Source organism: Cololabis saira, chromosome 6, assembly GCF_033807715.1.
Source record: "Cololabis saira isolate AMF1-May2022 chromosome 6, fColSai1.1, whole genome shotgun sequence".
NCBI classification, from domain to species: domain Eukaryota; kingdom Metazoa; phylum Chordata; class Actinopteri; order Beloniformes; family Belonidae; genus Cololabis; species Cololabis saira.
The window spans coordinates 6,740,666-6,763,936 of record NC_084592.1 but is presented as its reverse complement, the minus strand read 5'-3'; the positions used below and the strand labels follow the sequence as shown (position 1 = coordinate 6,763,936).

Here is a 23,271-nt window from a genome sequence, read left to right as displayed (position 1 = left end):
CTGGAATTTAATAAATGGTTGAATTAACCAGCGTGAGTCAGTGGAATTCATGACATGGTGTCAGAAGTGACCATTGTGGCCGTCTGAGTGAGAAGAGACAAGATTGGAGCAGCGAAATGGCGAAGTTTCATGCACCAGAATCGTTTGACTTCACCCAGCCATCGGCGTGGCCGACCTGGAGACAGCGTTTCTCTCGCTATCGGATTGCCACGAAACTGGACCAGGAGAATACGGATGTACAGGTTAATACACTGTTGTATGCTATGGGCAAAGAAGCGGAGCCGATATTCAGCGCCTTCACATTCACAGCGGAAGAAGAGGAGGATGAAGATTATTATGAGGAAGTAGTCAAGAGGTTTGATGAACATTTTGTGCCAAAGCGGAATACAATACATGAACGCGCATGTTTCCAGAGAGTGTCGAAGCGTTTGTAAGACATTTGTACTAACTGGCGGAGCATTGTGACTTTGGAGCAACCAAGGATGAACAGATACGCGATCGCATCGTTATCGGGATTCCAGACAGCGACGTGTCTCAGAAACTGCAACTGGAGCAGGATTTAACCCTGGAGAAAGCCATCTGCATTGCTCGTCAGTCTGAACTCATTAAAGGGGCCCGAACTACAGACACTGAAGTAAGTTACTCGCAGATTCAAGCAATACAGACCGTTTGAGAAGAGACACGCTAAATTCAGTGGAAATCAACAATATAGAGGAGCATCAAAAACAACACATGGGAAGGGCTGTTCAAGGTGCGGGAGGATGCACGAGTTTGGAGCTTGTCCTGCAACAGGAAAACGCTGCCGTAAGTGCAATAAGACTGGTCACTTTGAAAGTGTGTGTAAAACTAAGCTTGTTGGGGCAGTCAAAACTACAAATACGGATAGTGATGAAGGCAGTGAATGGTTCCTGGGAGCTGTTACAGAGGACACAGATGATGAAGACAAATGGTTTACCGATCTGCAAATTAATGGCATTACTGTGCAATTTAGGATTGACACAGGCGCAGATATAACCGTAATATCAGAACGTACATACCGAAGCCTGCCTCAGCGCCCTCTTCTGAGAGAGACCAAAGCAGCTTTCATAAGTCCTGTTGGAAAGCTTGTTTGCAAAGGCAAATTTCTGACTGAATGTGTGAAACAGGGACAGAAATACACATTTTGGATGTATGTGATGAAAGGCCCATTTACCACTAACCTGCTGGGACGGAAAACAGCAACTGAAATGGGACTTGTACGCAGGGTGGATGGACTTGAGTCGTTTGAGGGTGTTTTTGGTGACATTGGACTATTGGACTGTACTCCTGTGAAAATTGAGCTCCGGCTGGATGCTCAGCCCTACAGCATTGCAACACCGCGACGCATCCCTTTTCCCATCCTACCGCAAGTGGAAGAGGAACTGAAACGAATGCAGTCACTGGGCATCATAGAGGAGGTGAAAGAAGCCACTGACTGGTGTGCCCCCATGGTGCCTGTTATTAAAAAGAACAAGAAACCCAGAATCTGTGTTGATTTAACGAAGCTCAACAAAGCGGTTAAACGAGAGAGGCTTATCCTTCCCACACTAGAGGACATTGCACCGCAACTGTCAGGCGCAACAGTTTTCTCCACTGTTGATGCCTCAAGTGGATTTTGGAAAAAATACCACTTGACCCCAGTAGCAGGAAGCTTACCACTTTCATTACACCAGTGGGGCGTTTCTGTTTTACGAGGCTCCCCTTTGGTATTACGTCTGCCCCGGAAATATTTCAGGAAAAGATGAGCACACTCCTGAAAGATCACACAGGCACTGTGGTGGTGATGGACGACATCCTGATTTTTGGCAAAGACAAAAAAGACCACGACCACAACCTCAGTGAAGTGATGCAGACCATAAAAGCTTCAGGACTGAAACTGAATAAAGACAAGAGTCAGTTTGCAAAGTCTGAAATTCAGTATTTCGGACACATTATCGGGAAAGACGGTATCAAACCCAACACTGAAAAGGTCAGAGCCATCACAGAACTGCCCAGCCCCACTAATGTTACAGAGCTGCGCCAGTGCATTGGGATGGTTAACTATTTGGGAAAGTTCCTCCCTGACCTTTCAACTGTTATGCACCCCATTAGCAGCCTCTTAAAGAATGATGCTGTGTGGAGTTGGGGAGAGGCGCAGAAGCAAGCTTTTACAAAAGTGAAAGCCATGTTGACAACTGCTCCAGTCTTGGCGTATTACGATGCCTCCAAGCCAACAGTGGTCAGTGCTGATGCGAGCAGCTACGGCCTGGGAGGTGCTCTGTATCAGGAGCAGGGAAATGGACTCAGGCCAGTTGCCTTTTGCTCACGAACACTGACTGAAACAGAACAACGATACTCTCAAATAGAGAAAGAGTGCCTTGCGTGCGTTTGGGCATGTGAGCGGTTCGTGAGGTACCTACAAGGCATGGAAAAGTTCTGTTTGCAAACAGACCACAAGCCGCTTGTCCCGTTGATGAACTCATACGATCTTGACAAAGCACCTGTAAGATGTCAACGGTTGTTAATGCGCCTGATGAAGTTCAACGTCGAAGCTGTCCATGTCCCGGGAAAGCAGCTCATCGTAGCAGACACCTTGTCTCGTAACCCTCTGCAGGACTGTGTTGTGTCAGAGACGGAGCACGATGTAAAAGCATATGTGCAGGCGGTGATAACAACAAGACCTATAACAGGTGACAGATTGGACATTATTAGAGAGGCTACTAGCCAGGATGCTGACCTTCAGTTAGCTGCTCGCTACACCCACACAGGCTGGCCCGCAGAGCTATCACAAATACCACACGTTCTGCACAAATTCCATGTCGCAAGAGCTCATCTGTCGGAAGTTGAGGGACTCCTTCTGTATGACGACAGGATTGTCATCCCCCTTTCACAGCGGGAGAATGTACTCTCACAGATACATGAGGGTCATCAGGGCCTCACAAAGTGTCGTGGGCGGGCCTGCAAGTCTGTTTGGTGGCCAGGGATTGGACGAGACATCAATGACATGGTAAAAACCTGTGAGTTCTGTCTGAGGAACAAACCCACTCAAAGGAAAGAACCACTTATGACCACGCCACTGCCGCATGGACCGTGGCAGAAAATTGCAGCAGACATTTGTGAACAAAATGGTAAACAATACCTGGTAGTAGTGGATTATTATTCACGTGACATTGAGATTGCACACATGCCTACCATGAGCAGCCAACAAGTTATTTCTCGCCTGAAAAGTATGTTTGTCAGGTGGGGGATCCCATTAGAGCTAATGACTGACAATGGCACCCAGTTCACCTCAGCAGAATTCAGACAATTCAGTGAAGCATACAACTTTGGACATACAACATCCAGTCCTCATTACCCACAAGCAAATGGGGCAGCTGAGAGGGGTGTGGCCACAGCTAAACGGATCCTGAGGCAGCCGGATCCTCATCTGGCTCTGATGAGCTATCGAGCCACCCCAAACACTGCAACAGGTCTGAGTCCTGCACAACTGATGATGAATCGACAGATCCGGACAACAGTCCCCATTTTACCAAAACAACTGCACCCCAGCCCTGTTGACTATGAGAAAGTCAGGCTTAAGGACCAGCAGACCAAAAGTGCATATCGATTCTTCTATAACAGACGGCACTCGGCGCGACCTTTATCTGCACTACAGCTAGGTCAGAGTGTCAACATCAAACTGGATGGAGAGAAAAGCTGGAAAACTCCTGCAAAAGTCATTGCCATGGCACCGGAGCCCAGATCCTATTACGTGCGGACTGAGCAGGGCACGGTTGCCCGCAGGAACAGGAGACATATCCAGGAAGTTCCAGGGTCATCGGTGCAAGATGTACCAAAAGAGACTGGTGACCGAAGCTTTGACTCTCACTGTGACGCGGGCTCCCCTCCTACTCCTCCTGGTGCCCATGTCACTCCAGTTCCTACATCCCCTACATTACCCCGCAGCCTGGGTTCTACTCCGAAGAGGACATTGGCAGGGAGAACGGTTAAAACTCCTGTCAGGTTCAAGGACTATGTTCCAAAGTAGGACTTTTGTGTTGATTTTACGTGTCGTATTTATGTGACAGGTTAAGGATATTTCATTGGTTATATAAAAGAAACCAAAGTTCAGGTGGGTTGTTAAAGAAAAAAGAAAAGAAAAGAGGAAAATAAGAAACAGTTTCTGATATATGTTTGTTTTAAGACATCGCTACGATCAGCAGTTAATAACTAGAAGTTCGCTTTACTTTGTTTGTTTACTACTTAAGTTTACTTGATGCTTTAAGCTACATAGAAATATTTGTTTATTATAGGCCCCTGGGAGAATTCAATAAAAGAGGGAGATGTGATGTGATTTAGTTGTAGCTGTATTTTATATCTACCACTAGATGTCACTACAGTCTACGCTTTGTGTTATGAAGCAGGGGCTTCTGGGTAATAGATAGAGACTGCGTTAGAAAGCTAAGTCACGGCAGTTAATGAAGCAATGTTTTGTGTGCTCGTCTGGAATTTAATAAATGGTTGAATTAACCAGCGTGAGTCAGTGGGATTCATGACACTTATCTTATTTGCTCTGTTTACATAGCAATGCTGACACCTATTGTTGATGTACTGGTACTACTACCTTAACATGACACTGGCAATCGATAAGACAAGGATAATTTAATTTAATAGAGCGGTGTAATAACGTAAAATAATAAAAATCAAAAAATAGTCTGATAGACTGTTTAATATACAACACATGACTTATTTTGGAATACAAACAACCAACTTGACTATGACTATGCTATGTGTGAGGGAGCGGGAAATCATCCCCCTCACTAAGGTGATCAACACACTCTTAAACACATTACATGTGTTCAGTTGGACAAACTGTTTAACATAGGAAGTTCTTTTTTGTTGTTTGTTGTTGTTTTTTGTATTTTTATTTTGGTGACCCTACTAACCACTGTCTCTTTGAGGTCGACTTCCGGGTGGGCGTGTCCTCATGGTGCATACATGAGCATGCAGCCACAGAACTCCAATTGATGGGATCCAGCTGTGTCAATTAACTACCTGGTTAGGCTGTACCAAGTAGACCAGGACCAGAAAGGGGAGGAAGTAGAGGGTTTTGTTGAATTTAGCTTCTGTTGGACATTTATTCAGTTTATTATGTATTTTGTTTAGTCTGTGTTATGCCGTATGCATTTGTAGATTGTTTGTGTAAATATTATTTGCAGGATTTATTGGTAAACATATTTAAACTTATTTGGGTGTGTGTGGGAAATGGTAGAGGCCGTCAGTAGATAGGCCAGGTGTGAGAGCAGGTGGGGTGGCAGAGAGAGGGGCGTCAGGTTGGGCTTCACCTTTGCTGCCAGGATCTGCTGCACCTGTAAGCCTGTGCTTTGTTTGCCCTGCTCCATGTATGAAAGAAACGTGACTTCATGCAACTTAAAGTAAAGAAATCTAGATCTCTGGAAAATCCCTGCTGGTCTCATGTTCTGTCATTGCTCGCTCTACACCTGAATCCCGCAAGGTTTTATCCTGCATGTAAGGGTTACCATCTCCAAAACCTTACACTATGTAAAATGTAAATTAACTTTTATTAGTAACTTTGGTAAGTTTAAGATTTCAATTCATAAATAACATCGATGGAGGGGGGCCCAAAAAACACAGTCTGCCTAGTGTAGTCCATGTATTTAATCCGGCTCTGGGTAGAGGCGTGACGAGCCGTCCCGAGGTGAGTCAGGCTGAGTAGGTACTAGTGGAAAAGCACCATAAGATGTGTGCGTTTCACACCAGAAGGTGGACTCTTATGGCCCTTTTGCACTAGTACCACCTCAGCTCGGTTCTACCCGCCACGGCCCCGTCTTGCGCTTTTGCACTAGGGGCTGAGGCGGGTAGAGCCGCTCCAAGCAGATACTTTTTCTGTAACCATTCTGGCGAGGTTCTAACCGGGCTGAGCCGGGACTATTTCTGACGTCACCACCCTCCGCGGTGGGGCGGGGCCGTCATCACCCTCCACGCCACTGATTGGTCGGGGGGCGGGGCCGGCAGACGTTTGAATCAGGAAGCGGGAGTCAGCGCGAGGGCGACTCGCGGCGATTTTACTATAAAGCGCAAAAATGTTTGGTGATCCAACTCTGAGGTGCAGATGTTCATAAACCTGGTGGCTGACGAGAGAATTAAAAAAGGGATGTAGACGGGCTGTTTTACTCTCAGCCGCTCGCGGCTCCAGCTGATTTCTCATCAGCGCCGACATGAACAAAGCGGTTGCGCAATCGAGTACGTCACAGCAGCTTCACCCCAACCTGCCCACTTCTCCCCTGGCTGTGGAAAAACAAACGGGGACAAAACGGGTAGAGGCGGGTAGAGGCGTGTCGGGATGAGTAAGTACTAGTGCAAAAAGGCCATTATTGTGAAGCGACAGGAGAGCAGATATATAGGAGGGGGTTAAGATGGTGGGGAGAGTTGTCTTGACCGGGTTGAACAGGCGCAAAATAAACAATCGGAAATACCTTCCATGTCTTCTGGCTGACTTCCACAATAGGGTGGATCCAGATGGAATCAGCTTTATTTCCTTCCGAAGCTGGAAGACGGACACAGTCAGAGAAAGTAATGAGGAAGGAGCTGTGTTACTGTAAAGAAGTGATCCTAATCCCGATTTGGTGTGATTAGTTAGGGAAAACAAGGACATGGTCATTGTCCCTTTGTTTGCTTTCCTTATTATAAAGCACCGCGATTTATCATTATGCATTTTAACAATAAAATAACCATTTAACACAAGACTAAGTATTAATCTGGAGTCCTACCGTTGCTGTGTTGTTGCAGAGAAGAACAGACTGAAGCAGCTGAATAACAGCCAGGGGCTGTTTTATAGAGAAATATTTTACTTTCACTTTCGATGTGAGACACTCTCAGCTGCTCTGCTCTGCTGACTTATTTTGCTTTTAATATTCATAAGCTGGGCAGCAAATATGGAGTCAAATCAAGGCAATAAGTTTTGCTAATTTGTAAATGAAATTGTTATTGAAGAACTAATACTTGAACCTGAAATTTAAAGTTTTCATTATGAACTTATTATTTTACAGTTTCAGATCTTTTTTTCAGTATCAGATCTTTTTTTCAGTTTCAGATCTTTTTTTTCCTTTTCACATCTTTTTTTTCAGTTTCACATCTTTTTTTCAGTTTCACATCTTTTTTTTCAGTTTCAGACTTTTGGCCCTGATGTGGCGTAGGGGGCGTGGCATCAACTGAGAGGGGCGTGAAATCATGAGTGACAGCATAACAGAGGAGGCTGGGGACCTTCCTCAGTCATGTTGCCTTCAGGAAACGTAGGTTGCAGAAGTTATCAGTAGAAGTATGATTCAACAGTTTATTATGAGGGGCCGTACAAGCCATAATTCATTCTGACCCTCTCACACACATACATTCTCCTTTCACATACATATATTTTCACTCTCAAAACATACATTCTCCTTTCACATACATATATTTTCACTCTCACACACATACATTCTCCTTTCACATACATATATTTTCACTCTCACACACACACATTCTCCTTTCACATTCATATATTTTCACCCTCACACACATACATTCTCCTTTCACATACATATATTTTCACTCTCACGCACATACATTCTCCTTTCACTCTCACACACATATATTCTCCTTTCACATACATATATTTTCACTCTCACACACATACATTCTCCTTTCACTCTCACACACATATATTCTCCTTTCACATACGTATATACTATTCACACATATACTTTACTTTTCAACACATACATGTATTTTCACTCTCACATATATTTACACCCTAACCCTGATACAGGAAGCTCCTCCTTAAGCAGGAAGTCACTCTTATTCCAGGAAATACGCGCAAGACTTGCTCATCTTATCCTAACCTGATGCTAAATAGCATCATGCATAACAATCATGCTAATAATATTTTCACTCTCAAAACATACATTCTCCTTTCACATACATATATTTTCACTCTCACACACATACATTCTCCTTTCACATACATATATTTTCACTCTCACACACACACATTCTCCTTTCACATTCATATATTTTCACCCTCACACACATACATTCTCCTTTCACATACATATATTTTCACTCTCACGCACATACATTCTCCTTTCACTCTCACACACATATATTCTCCTTTCACATACATATATTTTCACTCTCACACACATACATTCTCCTTTCACTCTCACACACATATATTCTCCTTTCACATACGTATATACTATTCACACATATACTTTACTTTTCAACACATACATGTATTTTCACTCTCACATATATTTACACCCTAACCCTGATACAGGAAGCTCCTCCTTAAGCAGGAAGTCACTCTTATTCCAGGAAATACGCGCAAGACTTGCTCATCTTATCCTAACCTGATGCTAAATAGCATCATGCATAACAATCATGCTAATAAAAGTCATTGTGTTTTTGTATCTAGTGCAGTTTTGCATTTCAGGAGTAAGTAGCAATGAGAATGACATTCGCAATTTTTTTTTTTTTTTTTTTTTTTTTTATCCCCGATTTTTTCCGGCCGAACGTAGCGCGTGGAAGGATCACGTTATTCCGGCCAGATCCTCCCCACCCCATCTGGCGCCCCGGTTGGCCAGAGGGGGCATGTATAGCCCAGGACTGTGTGCATGTTTTTGTGAGGGTAGCTAACATTAGCTACCCAGGGGAACACGGGGAGAACATGCAAACTCCACACAGAAAGGCCCTTTCACCAACCCCACCCATGGTGTGGGCACTGAAGTCATGGGAGAACTAACACGCACTTCAGCACCCACAGCGTCCCCGGCGGGAATCGAACCCAGGACCTTCTTGCTGTGAGACGGCCGCACTACCTGCTGCGCCAAGGACATAGCGCATTAGTCGATGTAACTCATCCAGAAATTATCAAAATCACCCGCGACATCGCGAGAGCCAGCACGGGAACTGCAGGAAAAAAAGCCGTCTCAAGCGGGAGTTCGCGAGTTCGAGCCCAGGGACTGCCGATAACGAGAATGTGTTTTTTAAGAGTAAAAACAAATGAGAGGGTAGAAATAAAGGTTCATTCTACACATTTTGTTCCCTAAGCTATGTCCAATTTGGGACAGTTAGCCTTGTATAGATTCTAAAGGATCTTATCCTTTAGAATCTATAAGTTTATAACAATGGAATAAGAGGAAGAAAGTCATAAAATCACTCATAAACTTACCATTTTATTGAAATAATAACAATAACAAATAACAACAACATAACAAATAATAATAACAACAAATAATAACAATAACAACAATAGAAACAGTAATAACACAATAAATGCTCACTCATATTTATAAACTTCTATTAACTTATATAAATATATATTTACATGGTAAAATAAAAGCAATAACAACAATAACAATCGTAGCTGTAACGTTAAGATGTAGAAAGGCACTCATTTATATTTACAATACTAATATTTTACAATAAGATGTAAAAAGGCATATAATGACTAATATTTAGAAATAAAAAAAGAAAAACACCCATAGCAATAACAATATTCCCAAAAGGATGAAGGTTTAAAAAAAAAAAGCTGCTAAACCCAAACACAAAAACACAAAACAGCAAAAAAGTTACCACCAAATAAACTAAACCCAACTAATTAACTTTTAAGAAGCAGGAGGGTCCTTGCTTTCTGGTTTTTTTGTTGCTTTTTCTGTAGCCCTTTTTCTCCAATACAGCCCTCCATTGATCATATGATTGCGTCTCTGTTTCTCCACAGTACCAGTTGCCGAATTACTGCCTGTGTGATGGCGTTTTTTAGCTTTCTTTGCACTTGCTGCAAATAATCACATCTGTCTTTCTGGTGTATTTTCTTTTTCCTTGGGCTGTGTGCTCTTCTACCTGTTTCCTACGTCCGCTTTCATTGTGTGCTTGTGTCTGGGTGGATGGTGATGATAATGGTATATATGAAAGTATGTATTGTGAGCGTCCAGGTGCAGCCGTCACCTGTGAGGATGCAGCCCCTGACGGGACAACGTAGCCAGGTGGCAGTTGTGACAGGAAGTGCAGCTGTGGATGGGGCTGTGGAGTTGGGAAGATGGCTTGGGGTTGTGGCCTCCCTTTCAGTTGTGCTTCCCCAGCAGTATTTGGTGGCAATATGAATTGATGAAGCGGCAGTAAACTGGCTGAAAACAGGGAAGGACCTTTCTGTAACGTTGAAGGTTTTTCTGGCCAGTCATGAGTGGGTCTGGAGCTGGGACGCCCCGGAGCAGAATTTTTTGTTCCTGTCCCCTGCTGCGCCTGCTGTACCTGTGTAAAATAAATATATAAGAAGATAAGTACTTTCTTTTCAAGGCTTTAATTACCTGGGAAATGCAGGTAAATGTGAGGTAAAGTGAAATCTCTGTAAAGCTGTCAGCAGCAATAAAGGTGAAAGATAACACTTGATTGTTTTCATTGTAAATCCATTGTTTTGGTGCAAAATTGTACAGATTCTGTCATTGTTCAAATTCTTCTGTACTGAACTGTGTATGAAGTATGCTGAGGTACTCACCATTGTGTGAGTGTGGCAGCGTTTACTCCGGGGAGCTGGATGGTGGTCTCACTCATCACTCTACCGTTTGTTATCAGACACTCCCGGATGTGCTTGTATAAACGAGCCACCACTGTGAACCGGGACACCTTTTTCCCATCACAGTGCACAGCATTTGGGTAGAGAGGGTCAGGAAGACGCCTCCACCACCCTGTTACAGTCACTGAGCTTCAGGAAGACGCCTCCACCACCCTGTTACAGTCACTGAGCTTCAGGAAGACGCCTCCACCACCCTGTTACAGTCACTGAGCTTCAGGAAGACGCCTCCACCACCCTGTTACAGTCACTGAGCTTCAGGAAGACGCCTCCACCACCCGGTTACAGTCAGGACACTGAGCTGGACTGTGGGCCCCGATGAAAGATCTGAAAAATACAATCCCATGCATACTATTAAAACACGACTGTTTTCAGTGTTATTATTTTGTAATGAGATATTTTGAATTGTTAATATATTTTTTAAACAGTCAAGACCTTGCTCTTGCTTAGTTTATCTACCTGTTGGTGCTCTGATTCTTCTATGGTGTCAGTTAAGTTCAGGCTTCCATCTGCCCGTCTCCTAAAACACAGCTCCACTAGATTCAAAAATAAATTAAAAGTGTATGAATAAAATGCAACACTTGAACATTTGGAACATTAGTCACACAGACACATGTGTGTGTAACTGTGTCTGTTTATTAGCAAATACAAATGTAAGACTGTAGTGTGGATTATCTCATGCTAAACAGTGAATGAATGCCTGCAAGTACCATCATGATTCCCCCAGGGGATGGAGAGTTGTAGTTTATTCACATTCTACTAATTATATACACTGTATTTACTTATTAATGCTATTGTAGCAACACTATTGTTGTTAATATTAAAAACAGGGATTGAAAATATCTATGGTTTATAACAATAGTTTGTAAAGATTTATTTCCAATTTGGAGGAAAACTTCTTTATGTTTTGTTTGATTGATCTACAAAGCCAAATCATGCTCATCTGACTTACTCCTATATCCGATTTTCAATCATTATAATTCGCCAAGGTTTGTTCATAAAAAGTTGATGATCCTTTGTTCCCTTTTTGCACTGCATTTTATTGTTTATCCGTAACTAACTTTACATTCACATGATTGAGCATCCGTCCCAAAACCACCTTTACGAGTGGTTTTGGCGTCGTTTTGACGCAGAACCATAACTCAGCCCTTACATCACCGTTAGTAGCATGTACGTTACAGAGCTACGGCACAGATCCTCCTATAAAAATGTATTTGCACTTACTTCTGAAACGTCCGGAAAATGTTTTGGGGGAGGATTTGCTGTAGTCGGAACAATCTTCAGGCTGGTTTTTCTGAACAGCCGCAGCGTAAAGCGGAAAAAAACATCCCCAGCAGCTCCGCAGTGGGCGGAGCCTGTACTCGCTCCTGATTGGTCCATTTCTGGATGTCGCCGGGGCATCCAGAAATGTACCGAGCCCTGATTGGTCGGAGCTGTCAATTCTTGGTTAATTCTTGGATAGATGCAGGAACGCGATTGGCTGTCACAACCAGGAATAACCAAGAATAACCTAGATTTACAAGTGGCCAGAGGCGCCACCGTGCCCCCTAATTTTTTTAATAACGTCTTACAATGTATTGAACGACTGCAAAGAGAAGCTACAGATTCTTTTGTTCGTGAGAGGCTGTATGGAGAACTTCGTGACCACTTTCAAACCGTATCTGGATTTCTGTCAATGTCAAGATTTGTTGAAGATTCAAGAAACAGAGAAGCAGTCAATACATTAGAGTCCTTGTTTAGATGTCTTCAGTTTTTTCTGACTGCTCATGAAACCAGACAAAGAACCGACAACAGTTATGTCCTGCTGCCTCCACCTGTCATGACTGGACATCAAGGCAGACCTAGCCTGGCCACAACAGCAGCAGTAAACAGAAAAAAATAAACCAAGGCCTAAATTGTCATGCTAAGACATATGATCCGCATTTTTAGGGTTCAAAGTTTTTTACCCAAATCCAAGTCACTACTGATTATTTACACCACCTGACAGGTACCAGTACATAGGTAGGCTACCAGTGTACCTATGTAATTACATGTCAGCCTAAAACTGTCCTCTAAGTCAGTGGTCCCCAACCTTTTCTGAACCGCGGACCGGTTTAATGTCTGACCATATTTTCACGGCCCAATCTAAAGGTGTAGTTGATAAAAACGAAATAAAATGACAAGATCAGCATTAAAAACTGTGGTATTTTCTCTATAGTAATAATAATAATGATTTTCGAAAAAATAAAATAAAATAATGGAAATTGTAAATTACCTTTAATATGAGTATTTTTATAAATGTGTTTTTATGTTTTTATGTCTCATTAACGTTATTTAAAGCCAGGCTTTTATTTTATTTATTAAGGAGACCGATATTTAGTGCTTTTATTTTGAAGGCGTCTCGCCGAGACCTTGTAAACATCCGGTGCTTCTGACTTTAATGGTAAAAGTTTAACGCCAGTAAAAAGTGTGTCTGAAAGACTAAACTAGTGTCGGGAATGCTAAAGTGGTGCCTAACTGACACAAAAAGCACCTTCTGATAAGGATTTGTTTTCTTTGCAAATGTTATGCCGTATTTATGTACATATTGAGTTTGGCTGTCAGCGGTAGGCCTGATTTATGGTTCCGCGTTAAATCGACGCCGTAGGCCCTGCATAGTTGTAACGCGAACCATAAATCAGCCTGTAGCTGTTATTACCAACCGAGCAGCAGCTGCGTCGGTCTGTATTTAAGTTAAATGAAACTTATATTAATGTAGTAAGACTAACTATATTTTATTGTATTCCTTTATAGCTCTTACAGTGTGTTTGCAGTGTATTTATTGTACATCCAAGGAATAAAAACATTGTGAACCATCAGTTTGAGAGTCATCCATCATCAGGGGATGCTACAGAAATTATTTATTTTCTCTGTGCGGCCCGGTACCAGATGACCCCGTTTTCCTTGACCGGGAGTTCCAGTTGCCAAAGTGTTGCCGAGTCTGATATTGCAATGACTGCCGCCGTAATGCTCCGGTTTGCTCTTGTGTACGGTTAGCTGCTTGGCCTGCCGAAGCGGCTTGGGAGTTGCCAGGTCTGAAAAGTTCTCTCATGTGACTTTCCACTGCGCTGTGAGAAACGTTAGGAGCAGCTGAGCCTGTCCTCTGTCGCTCAAGGGACGAGGACAAGGATGTGACAGTTTCAGGGGATGATAAGATATTTGTCAATACCCCAATGGCTTGCTGCAGTACCCGCGTTTCATCTCCCGCTGCCATGCTTATTGTGACCCGGATGACGCTCCTCAAGCTTCTCAGCCAATCCCAGCGCGATAAATGACCTGCCTTCCGTTTCCACTATACTCCTCCCGTTTCAACTATACTTTCACTCACATACATACATTCTTCTTTTACATACATACATTCTTCTCTTACATACATATATTCTTCTATTACATACATATATTCTTCTCTTACATACATATATTATTTATAGTTGTGCGTGAGAGCAAAATGTATGAATGTGTGTGTTAAAATATATAAATATGAGAGTGAAAATGTATAAATATGAGAGTGAAAATGTATAAATATGAGAGTGAAAATGTATCAATATGAGAGTGAAAATGTATAGGTGTAAGAATGAAAATATACTTATGTGAAAGTGAAAATATATGTATGTGAAAGGAGAATGTATGTGTGTGAGAGGGTCAGAATGAATTATGGCTTGTACGGCCCCTCATAGTTTATATACACCATATTCACGTGATTGACAGTGGAAAAAAACTTATACTAGTGACACATTTCTGTTTAAAAAGCTGTTTTAGACTGTACTTGGAACCAATCGGTGAGGAGAGATGCCGGCGTCTCTCCTCACCATGGTCTATTCACCGGCATCTCCAAATGATGATCAGTTGCTCCTCACACAAAACCTCAGGCACGGCTCTGTCTTCTGGTGTCCACCACCAAATCGTGACAACAGTACAACTTGACACTCCAGTTGTCGATAATTCAAACAGTTTTTGGCTTGAATTATAGAAGCTAAGCCAACGCTTTAAGCCACTGAGGTGTATCTTGACGGAAATCCTTTTTGATGATGAATGAATCTCCACTTAAACTGTCTTTGTGATGCACAATATACATTTATTTGTCACTCACATAATCCAATTTTTTACAAGTTACAGACATACACCAACCCGGTACGGCATGACATTCCTTTTTTTTTTTTTTTTTTCACCTTGTCTGCACACATATTAATGATTGATAACATGACGGTAGAAACCAAAGGCATATATATGTGCATTATTACTATATTTAATATACAGTGGGGAGAACAAGTATTTGATACACTGCCGATTTTGCAGGTTTTCCCACTTGCAAAGCATGTAGAAGTGATAAAATAATTTTTATCATAGGTACTCTTCAACTGTGAGTGACAGAATCTAAAAAAAAAATCCAGAAAATCACATTGTATGATTTTTAAGTAATTAATTTGCATTTTATTGCATGACATAAGTATTTGATCACCTGTCAACCAGTAAGACTTCCGGCTCTCACAGACCTGTTAGTTCTTCTTTAAGAAGCCCTCCTGTTCTCCACTCATTACCTGTATTAACTGCACCTGTTTGAACTCGTTACCTGTATAAAAGACACCTGTCCACACACTCAATCAAACAAACTCCAACCTCTCCACAATGGCCAAGACCAGAGAGCTGTGTAAGAACATCAGGGATAAAATTGTAGACCTGCACAAGGCTGGGATGGGCTACAGGACAATAGGCAAGCAGCTTGGTGAGAAGGCAACAACTGTTGGCACAATTATTAGAAAATGGAAGAAGTTCAAGATGACGGTCAATCTCCCTCGGTCTGGGGCTCCATGCAAAATCTCACCTCGTAGGGCATCAATGATCATGAGGAAGGGGAGGGATCAGCCCAGAACTACACGGCAGGACCTGGTCAATGACCTGAAGAGAGCTGGGACCACAGTCTTAAAGAAAACCTTTAGTAACACACTACGCCGTCATGGATGGGGTGACGACATCCACTTCCAATCCAGGAAGCAGGAACACACGGAGACACACGTCAAGCACTGGAAATCTGCAACAAAAAAACCACAAACAAAACACGAAACCGGCACGGAGCCGACCAAAACACGAACAGCAATCGACCCAAATCTTGAGATCTGATCGCAGTCTGAGCTAAGCTACCGCTACCTAACCCCAAAAACTACAGAGCAAGCATGCAGGTGAACAAGCCAGTGTGTATGTCTATGTGTGTGTATGCGTGTATGTATATGATCATGCGTGTGTGTGTGTGTGTGTGTGTGTGTGTGTGTGTGTGTGTGTGTGTGTGTGTGTGTGTGTGTGCGTACGTACGTGTGTGTGTACATGTTCAGAAATCCATTCTCGCAAAGCGGCCGGGAACCAGGTCGATCGGACCCCGCTTGGGGAACCAGGAAGTCGGGCTGCAGCAGCGCGGAAACCCACTTCAAATAATGATATAATATGACAAAGTCCAACAAACCACAAGAACAACAAAATCACAGCCTAATAAAACGAATACATTTCAGACACAAATTCAACGCATTTGTAGGAGTTCAGCACCACGGATAACCACCAGATAACTCTGAAATCACCAGCTGACATCCACTTCAACTAATCACAGTAGTGTACTAAAATTGGCACGGCGTTCCATAAATTCACACAGGTTCAAGTACAATTTGAAGTATTGTGGCATCGCTGACGCCATCGCTGACGCGTACCTCCCAAAAATTGTAACTACGCGTCGAGGCGACGCAGACCGAGAGGGCTGTGATTGGTTCGCTTGGTAGCAACGCATTTCCGGTTTGAAGCTGTCGTGAACTTTCAACGCTCTTTTCTTAGTGTATGTGTGATTCTTTTTTGTTTTTGTTTTTTTTCACAATAGTTGTCCTTATCTCTTTGATTCACTGTGACCAGAAAAGTCGGATAAACCATTCAGGAAAAGATTGTGACCTGGCAGTCGCGGGGGTACTGCACCGCAGTGAAATGGAGTGACGGAGAAGTCCAAAGGGCTCACGGCGGCGTTACGGTGACGGTGTCACGGTGACGGCGTAGGCACGGCGTCGATTTGACGCAGAACCATAAATAAGCCTTAAGGCAAACAAAATATGCGTCTAGCTTGGGCAATTTGGCTTTTTCTTGCTCCCTTTTTTCTTTTTCTTTGCGTTTTATCGCTCCACTTTGGTGTTTCTAACTCCCGCTCATGTTTAGGCTGTAGGATTACTGTGCTCTGTTGACAAGTGATATATGATGACGTATGACGTTGATAGACGGCTGTTGATAACCAACGATTTTACCCAAAATACATTTAGAGATCCACTTGCAATTTCTGTTTTAATGTTTTAATGTTGTGAGTGTGAAAATCTCAGCACAACATATATGCTTTATACCTAATATGAACCAAGTGGTGCCACAAAAAAATAAATAAATAAAAGAATCTCGCAAGCAGCGGAGCCTGCGGCCCGGGCCCCCTTGGCCCCGGGGAAATACCGCCCCCCCTATCCCCCCTGAAGCCCCGCCCGTGATCTGGATTCGTAGAGCTGCTGTGTTGTTGCTGCTGTTGCCACTGTGTTGATTAACCACATGACTTACAGGAATCCAGCAGCCTGTTCTGGTAAGACTGCTGTTCTGTGTTGCTCCTGCATAGAATCCTCAGATGAACACTTGGCCCTTTTGAATGCAAAACATTATTAAAATGTCACTACCTGGAGCCTCCGGACCTCCCCAACACAACCAGAACCTCCTCAGACAGAACCAGAGACAACCCTGATCTAATCAGAACTGCCCTTAACACATCCAGTACCAGGCAAAACACAAACAGCAAGAGGGGTGAATTTGCAGTCGGGCATGCCCATATCAAAATGTCCTGAAAGTTTCTAGTTTTGAGTGTTATTGTATTATTTCAGTCTTACTCAGATGTTGCTGTCACTTAGTCCTTAAAACGTGTTCATAAAGCTGTATTCAACACTTTTTTACACAATTGTTATAAAATCCTTATTAAATGATTTTGTACTGACTACACCATTTTCTGATGGATGGACAGGATTATAGCCCTGGGGGAAGAAGATGTGTATATTATGTTGTTGTTTTTTTGTTTTGTTTTTTTCAAAAGTCTATGTAACCCTGTGCTGGAACTGTAAATGCATATTTATACTGAAAGAGGTTTTCAATAATTCAAGTTGTGACCTAATATTGCTGAGTCTCTTAGCAAGCCCATTGCTGGACAACAGGTCAACTGGTTCATGACAGTGATTGTTTGTGATGATTAATAAAAAGCTTTAAAGCCGGTTGGGTTTTGCTTTTATTTGCTCTAACACCAGTTCAGATCATTTACAGTTTTTGGAAAATAAATGTGTCCATAATGTGAAAAGAGGAGGACGAAGGGAAAGAACTAAGATGACTTCAGTGACTGCTTGTGTTTGTTTGTTTGTTTGTTTGTTTGTTTGTTTGTTTGTTTGTTTGTTTGTTTGTTTGTTTGTTTGTTTGTTTGTTTGTTTGTTTGTTTGTTTGTTTGTTTGTTTGTTTGTTTGTTTGTTTGTTTGTTTGTTTGTTTGTTTGTTTGTTTGTTTGTTTGTTTGTTTGTTTGTTTGTTTGTTTGTTTCTTTCTTTCTTTCTTTCTTTCTTTCTTTCTTTCTTTCTTTCTTTCTTTCTTTCTTTCTTTCTTTCTTTCTTTCTTTCTTTCTTTCTTTCTTTCTTTCTTTCTTTCTTTCTTTCTTTCTTTCTTTCTTTCTTTCTTTCTTTCTTTCTTTCTTTCTGTCCCTTACATATGCAGTTTTTGCTGCAGCTATGGGAGATACCCTTTCAAAACGTAAATAAAATGAATACGACCATGTATTTAAGATGCGTGTGCCAACAGTTTCACTGCTATTCTTGTAATTTTTCCCTTCCAAATACAGTTAAATACTGCATGTTTTTTTTTAAATAAATGGAAAACCGTTTTTTAGGAATTATCTGACTAAATCTTTGCATTTATAAGCAGCAGCACCGTTCCCTAGTCCTCCCCCACATAAGTAGAGAGCTCGCTTCTCCCTCCCTCCCTCCCTCCCTCCAATGCTCCAGGAAACATGGCCCACCTTTAACTCTCTGAAGCTCCTTCCTCTCCTCCTCCCCCGTTGCATGTGCACGAGCATGAACCCCCCTCCTGTTGATCCATATTTGGTATGGTTTTTGGCCACAGCTGCTCTGCTCTGCTGGCTTAATTTTCTTTTAATATTTATAAGGTGGGCAGCAACGGCTTGGTAAGGAGATGTTAAGCAAATGTGACAAAATTGTGATTGAAATTGTGTAGAATTTTAACCCAAATTCAAATGAGTACTCATAAGATACTTTATAGTGAAACTGAAACAGCGTAGTTTGATATTTTTTCCTACCTAAAAGTCTTACATCTGTCTTGTGTTTAGGTCCGAGAACCCCACCACCTTCCCCATGTAAGTGATAAACATCTCGGTCCATGCAGCACACGCACACACACGCACACACACACACACACACACACACACACACACACACACACACACACACACACACACACACACACACACACACACACACACACACACACACACACACACACACACACACACACACACACACACACACACACACAAACTGAGTGTGTACTATGTTTATTTCTAAAAAATCAAAACAAAAAAAGAGTCATATTTTCAGCTCCAGCAGTGTGGCTCACTGGCTGGCCCTGCCGTCATGTTTCACCGAAATATCCCATAGTGTTAAAACTGACAGAAACCATGGAGTGAGAACTCTTGGATGGATCTGTTTTAGTGCACAAAGGAAAAAACAACACGCCTCTGACTCTGACGCACAAGCAGACACTTTGAGACAGGATGTGTTACGCCCCTGTAAGGGGAAACAGAAAGAAAATGAAGCAAGAAACGCTGTTGGCTTCAGGTTAAGACTGAGTGAGAAGCTAGCAAGCATACGACTATCCTCAAAAAATGCATAATACACAAAAATATATATTTTTAAATATTATCACATACCCTTATTATTTGAATCCTTATTTAAGTTAAAAAGCATATTTCTGGACTGTGAGAGGAAGCCAGGGTACCTGGATAAAACCTACACATTGATGGGGAGAACATGCAAACTAAACAGAAATATTCCTGTCAGGCCTCAAAAAGCAGGAACCCTCTTCCTCAGAGGCATCAGTGAGACCCATGTTCAAAACTGTTTTATTAAATGATATTCTTTGTTCCTGCATGTCAACAGAGACAATGAGAAAGATCTGAAGTACGTGAAGGACTATCAACCAAAACATGATGAAATCAGTCATCTCAGAATTTTGCTGTACGGACCAGTTGGTCCTGGAAAGTCCAGCTTCATCAACTCTGTCAGCAGTGTTGTCAGAGAGAGACCAGCCATCCCAGCGTCAGCCAACGGTACCAGCTCTGACAAAAGTCACACTAAATATTCCTTCTGATCTGGATATTTTCACCATACCTGTATAGCTAATTTACCTAATTTAAACTAGAAACTACAACAGTACTTTTATATACTGTCATCCACCCTAAACAGCATTATTGTTTGAAGATAGACTGGATCTTTGGAGCTGCTCTGATGTGCACAGCCAGGACTTTGTTTGTTAAAAGAATTTACATCATTTACTGTCTGATTAAGACAATATGATACTTTTATGCAAAACTCAGAAACCTTTCATCTCTTTTGATCCTACGTTTCATTATGTGAAAGTATGTTAAAAATAATTTTATCTTACTGAGTTGTTACAACCTCAGAAGACATCGAACTTGTTTTCACTGTGGTATGATTTTGTTCAATAAACAATGAAGACAAAAAAAGGAAAATAAAAAAGAGGTTAGAAATATTTAATATCTTATTCAATGGGGATGCGTCAGATTATTTTCTTTCAGTGTCGGAGTTTAATAAGAAGGTATTTATATCGTTCTCTGTGTTTGCCTCACTCAGATTAGTTGCTGGAAGTAGATTGCTACATCTAACCTCTGTGAAAAACACATCTTCCTAATAACTCTAAAATGGTTTACATTTATGACTGTTATCTTGTGTAGAAGAAATTATATAAAATTCCAAAATATTATTATTATTATGTATAATGTATTTAACTGGCAGAATATTTGCCTCCAGCAATACTGTTAATGTGCAATCAGTGTCATAGATTATAATAGTCTTTGAAAATCCTGCATAATAACATTTTTATGATGAGTTAAAGGGCCACTGTCCAGCACGTCTACTTGGTGTAGGGTGGGGTTTTTTTTGTATGTTTTGTCACACTGGGATGAAGGATGTGAACTGCTCCAGCACCTAAGGCACAGAAGTGAGGAGGTTGTCACAAATTTGATCTCTAATGAAAACAATCTTATCTAAAAAGATCTTTTCTGTATTAGTCGATTTATTATTCGGTGTGTTATCGGAATAAACATGATGTTGCCAGTACTAACACAAGTTTGTGGTAGTTGCATCATATGTTGATTTTCTAAATTTCTGGTTGATCTTACAGTATGAAACCCATAAAATCCAGAAGGAAGGAAGAGGAATCTTCTACCCCTTTGTGTTCAATGACATCATGGGTTTGGAAGAAGGGGCTGCAAACCAACAGTCTCACTCCAATAGGGTCCAATGTAATCCCGTCTGCGGCTATATGTGACGCCAACCCAGTCTCACATAAAAACGTACCCTGCCCACGTTGTTCCAAAGTGCAAAAACGTAGAAGGGTTACAATAATAGCCCTTGAATTGTATAACTGTTACATTTTTCTGACTATTCGTTTTGCGTCCAAGTCACTGACTTTCAAGATTCTGGCTGTCACACAAAAAAACATGTCAGACATTTCTCATTTTTTAGTGAAACAAATAAATATTTTGAGTTAGTTTCTGCATAAAACTGCGTTTTGATTACATTTCTAGCCAGAAATATATATTTTACTTTCATAAAAACTGCGTTTTGATTAAATTTCTAGCGAGAAATATATATTTTACTTTCATAATATTCACTCAGTGAATGTATATAATCACACGCTTCCTCGTTGTTGGGAAGTTGTTTCAGATCTCGCCAGAATAATGTGAAATTGCAACGTTTCAATAATGTGAAATTGCAACATTAGACCACTGGAGGCTGCTGGTGGGGCTGCTGGATGCTGCGGAGAGCTGGCTGCAGCAAGAGACCACTGGAGGCTGCTGGTGGGGCTGCTGGATGCTGCTGAGAGCTGGCTGCAGCAAGAGACCACTGGAGGCTGCTGGTGGGGCTGCTGGATGCTGCTGAGAGCTGGCTGCAGCAAGAGACCACTGGAGGCTGCTGGTGGGGCTGCTGGATGCTGCTGAGAGCTGGCTGCAGCAAGAGACCACTGGAGGCTGCTGGTGGGGCTGCTGGATGCTGCTGAGAGCGGGCTGCAGCAAGAGACCACTGGAGGCTGCTGGTGGGGCTGCTGGATGCTGCTGAGAGCTGGCTGCGGCAAGAGACCACTGGAGGCTACTGGTGGGGCTGCTGGATGCTGCTGAGAGCTGGCTGCAGCAAGAGACCACTGGAGGCTGCTGGTGGGGCTGCTGGATGTTGCTGAGAGCTGGCTGCAGCAAGAGACCACTGGAGGCTGCTGGTGGGGCTGCTGGATGCTGCTGAGAGCTGGCTGCAGCAAGAGACCACTAGAGGCTGCTGGTGGGGCTGCTGGATGCTGCTGAGAGCTGGCTGCAGCAAGAGACCACTGGAGGCTGCTGGTGGGGCTGCTGGATGCTGCTGCTGAGAGCTGGCTGCAGCAAGAGACCACTGGAGGCTGCTGGTGGGGCTGCTGGAAGCTGCTGAGAGCTGGCTGCAGCTGCTGGGATAAGGGACCACTGGAGGCTGTTGGTGGCGGACATGGGGTGGAAAGTCCAAAGACATCTGCGGCGATCAACCCGTGCAAACTTGGGTCTACCACCAGCTCGGTATCGTTGATTGTTGGCAGGGACTGCCAACGGTAAACTGTAGGGAGGTGTCATGCTGAGTGTCAGGCTGTGTTTAATTGTTTTATTGTTTTGGAATTTTTGTGTAACATTTTATTTGCATGCATGTTTTTGTTGCTTTGTTTAGTTACTGTTGTTTGAAATGTAACCTTTTGTGTGTTTTGAGTTTGGCATGCAATTACCTTTTTTTGAGTTGATTAGACACAGCTGAACACTATTAAGGCAGGAACCGGATCCTGACTGACAGCTGCAGTGGCCAATGAACCACTGCAGGCTGGCCCCCCCAGACCAATGCTGAATCAGGGGAGGGTTCCCTTCCCCCTAGATATTCGGAGAGAGACATTCAAGCTGGGGGAATGGACTGAGGAGGATGGACTGATGGACAAAATGAAACGAACATACCAGATTATTCTGACGAAAGGAGAGCCTTTTTGTCCCCCTAAACGTGCCCAAAAAGTCACCAAATTTTGCAGGCAAGCCAGGCCTGGCGAAAAATTTGATATTTAATGGTCTGCATTATTGGGCGTGGCAAAATGGCTCAACAGCACCCCCTAAAAAACTTTGTGTCTCAAGCCCCACAATACGGTTTGACGTACAAGAAAATCGGTACACACCTGTGTCATGGCGCAACTTAAAGAAAAGTCTCTTGGCGCCATGGCCGAAACCGAACAGGAAGTCGGCCATTTTGAACATTATGAATTAATCATGTAATTTTGGAGCAATTTATGCTATTCCTTCGACAGTTAATTC

At 42.5% G+C, this 23,271-nt stretch overlaps 1 protein-coding gene across 2 annotated transcripts in view; it reads right to left on the bottom strand.

Moving 5' to 3' along the window:
- LOC133445734 (mucin-1-like) overlaps positions 1-23,271 on the bottom strand; it is a 53,049-nt gene that overhangs the window by 16,785 nt on the left and 12,993 nt on the right. Inside the window, exons 1-2 of one of the 2 annotated variants that reach the window (XM_061723123.1) lie at positions 6,768-6,827; positions 6,474-6,544 (exon numbers count right to left, since the gene is read on the bottom strand). The exons of the other annotated variant lie outside the window; for it this stretch is intronic. Of the exons in view, the coding sequence (XP_061579107.1) occupies positions 6,474-6,480 (7 nt within the window). The 5' untranslated portion in view covers positions 6,481-6,544; positions 6,768-6,827. Of the gene's footprint in view, positions 1-6,473; positions 6,545-6,767; positions 6,828-23,271 lie in introns of those variants that run through there. 2 annotated transcript variants of the gene reach the window in all.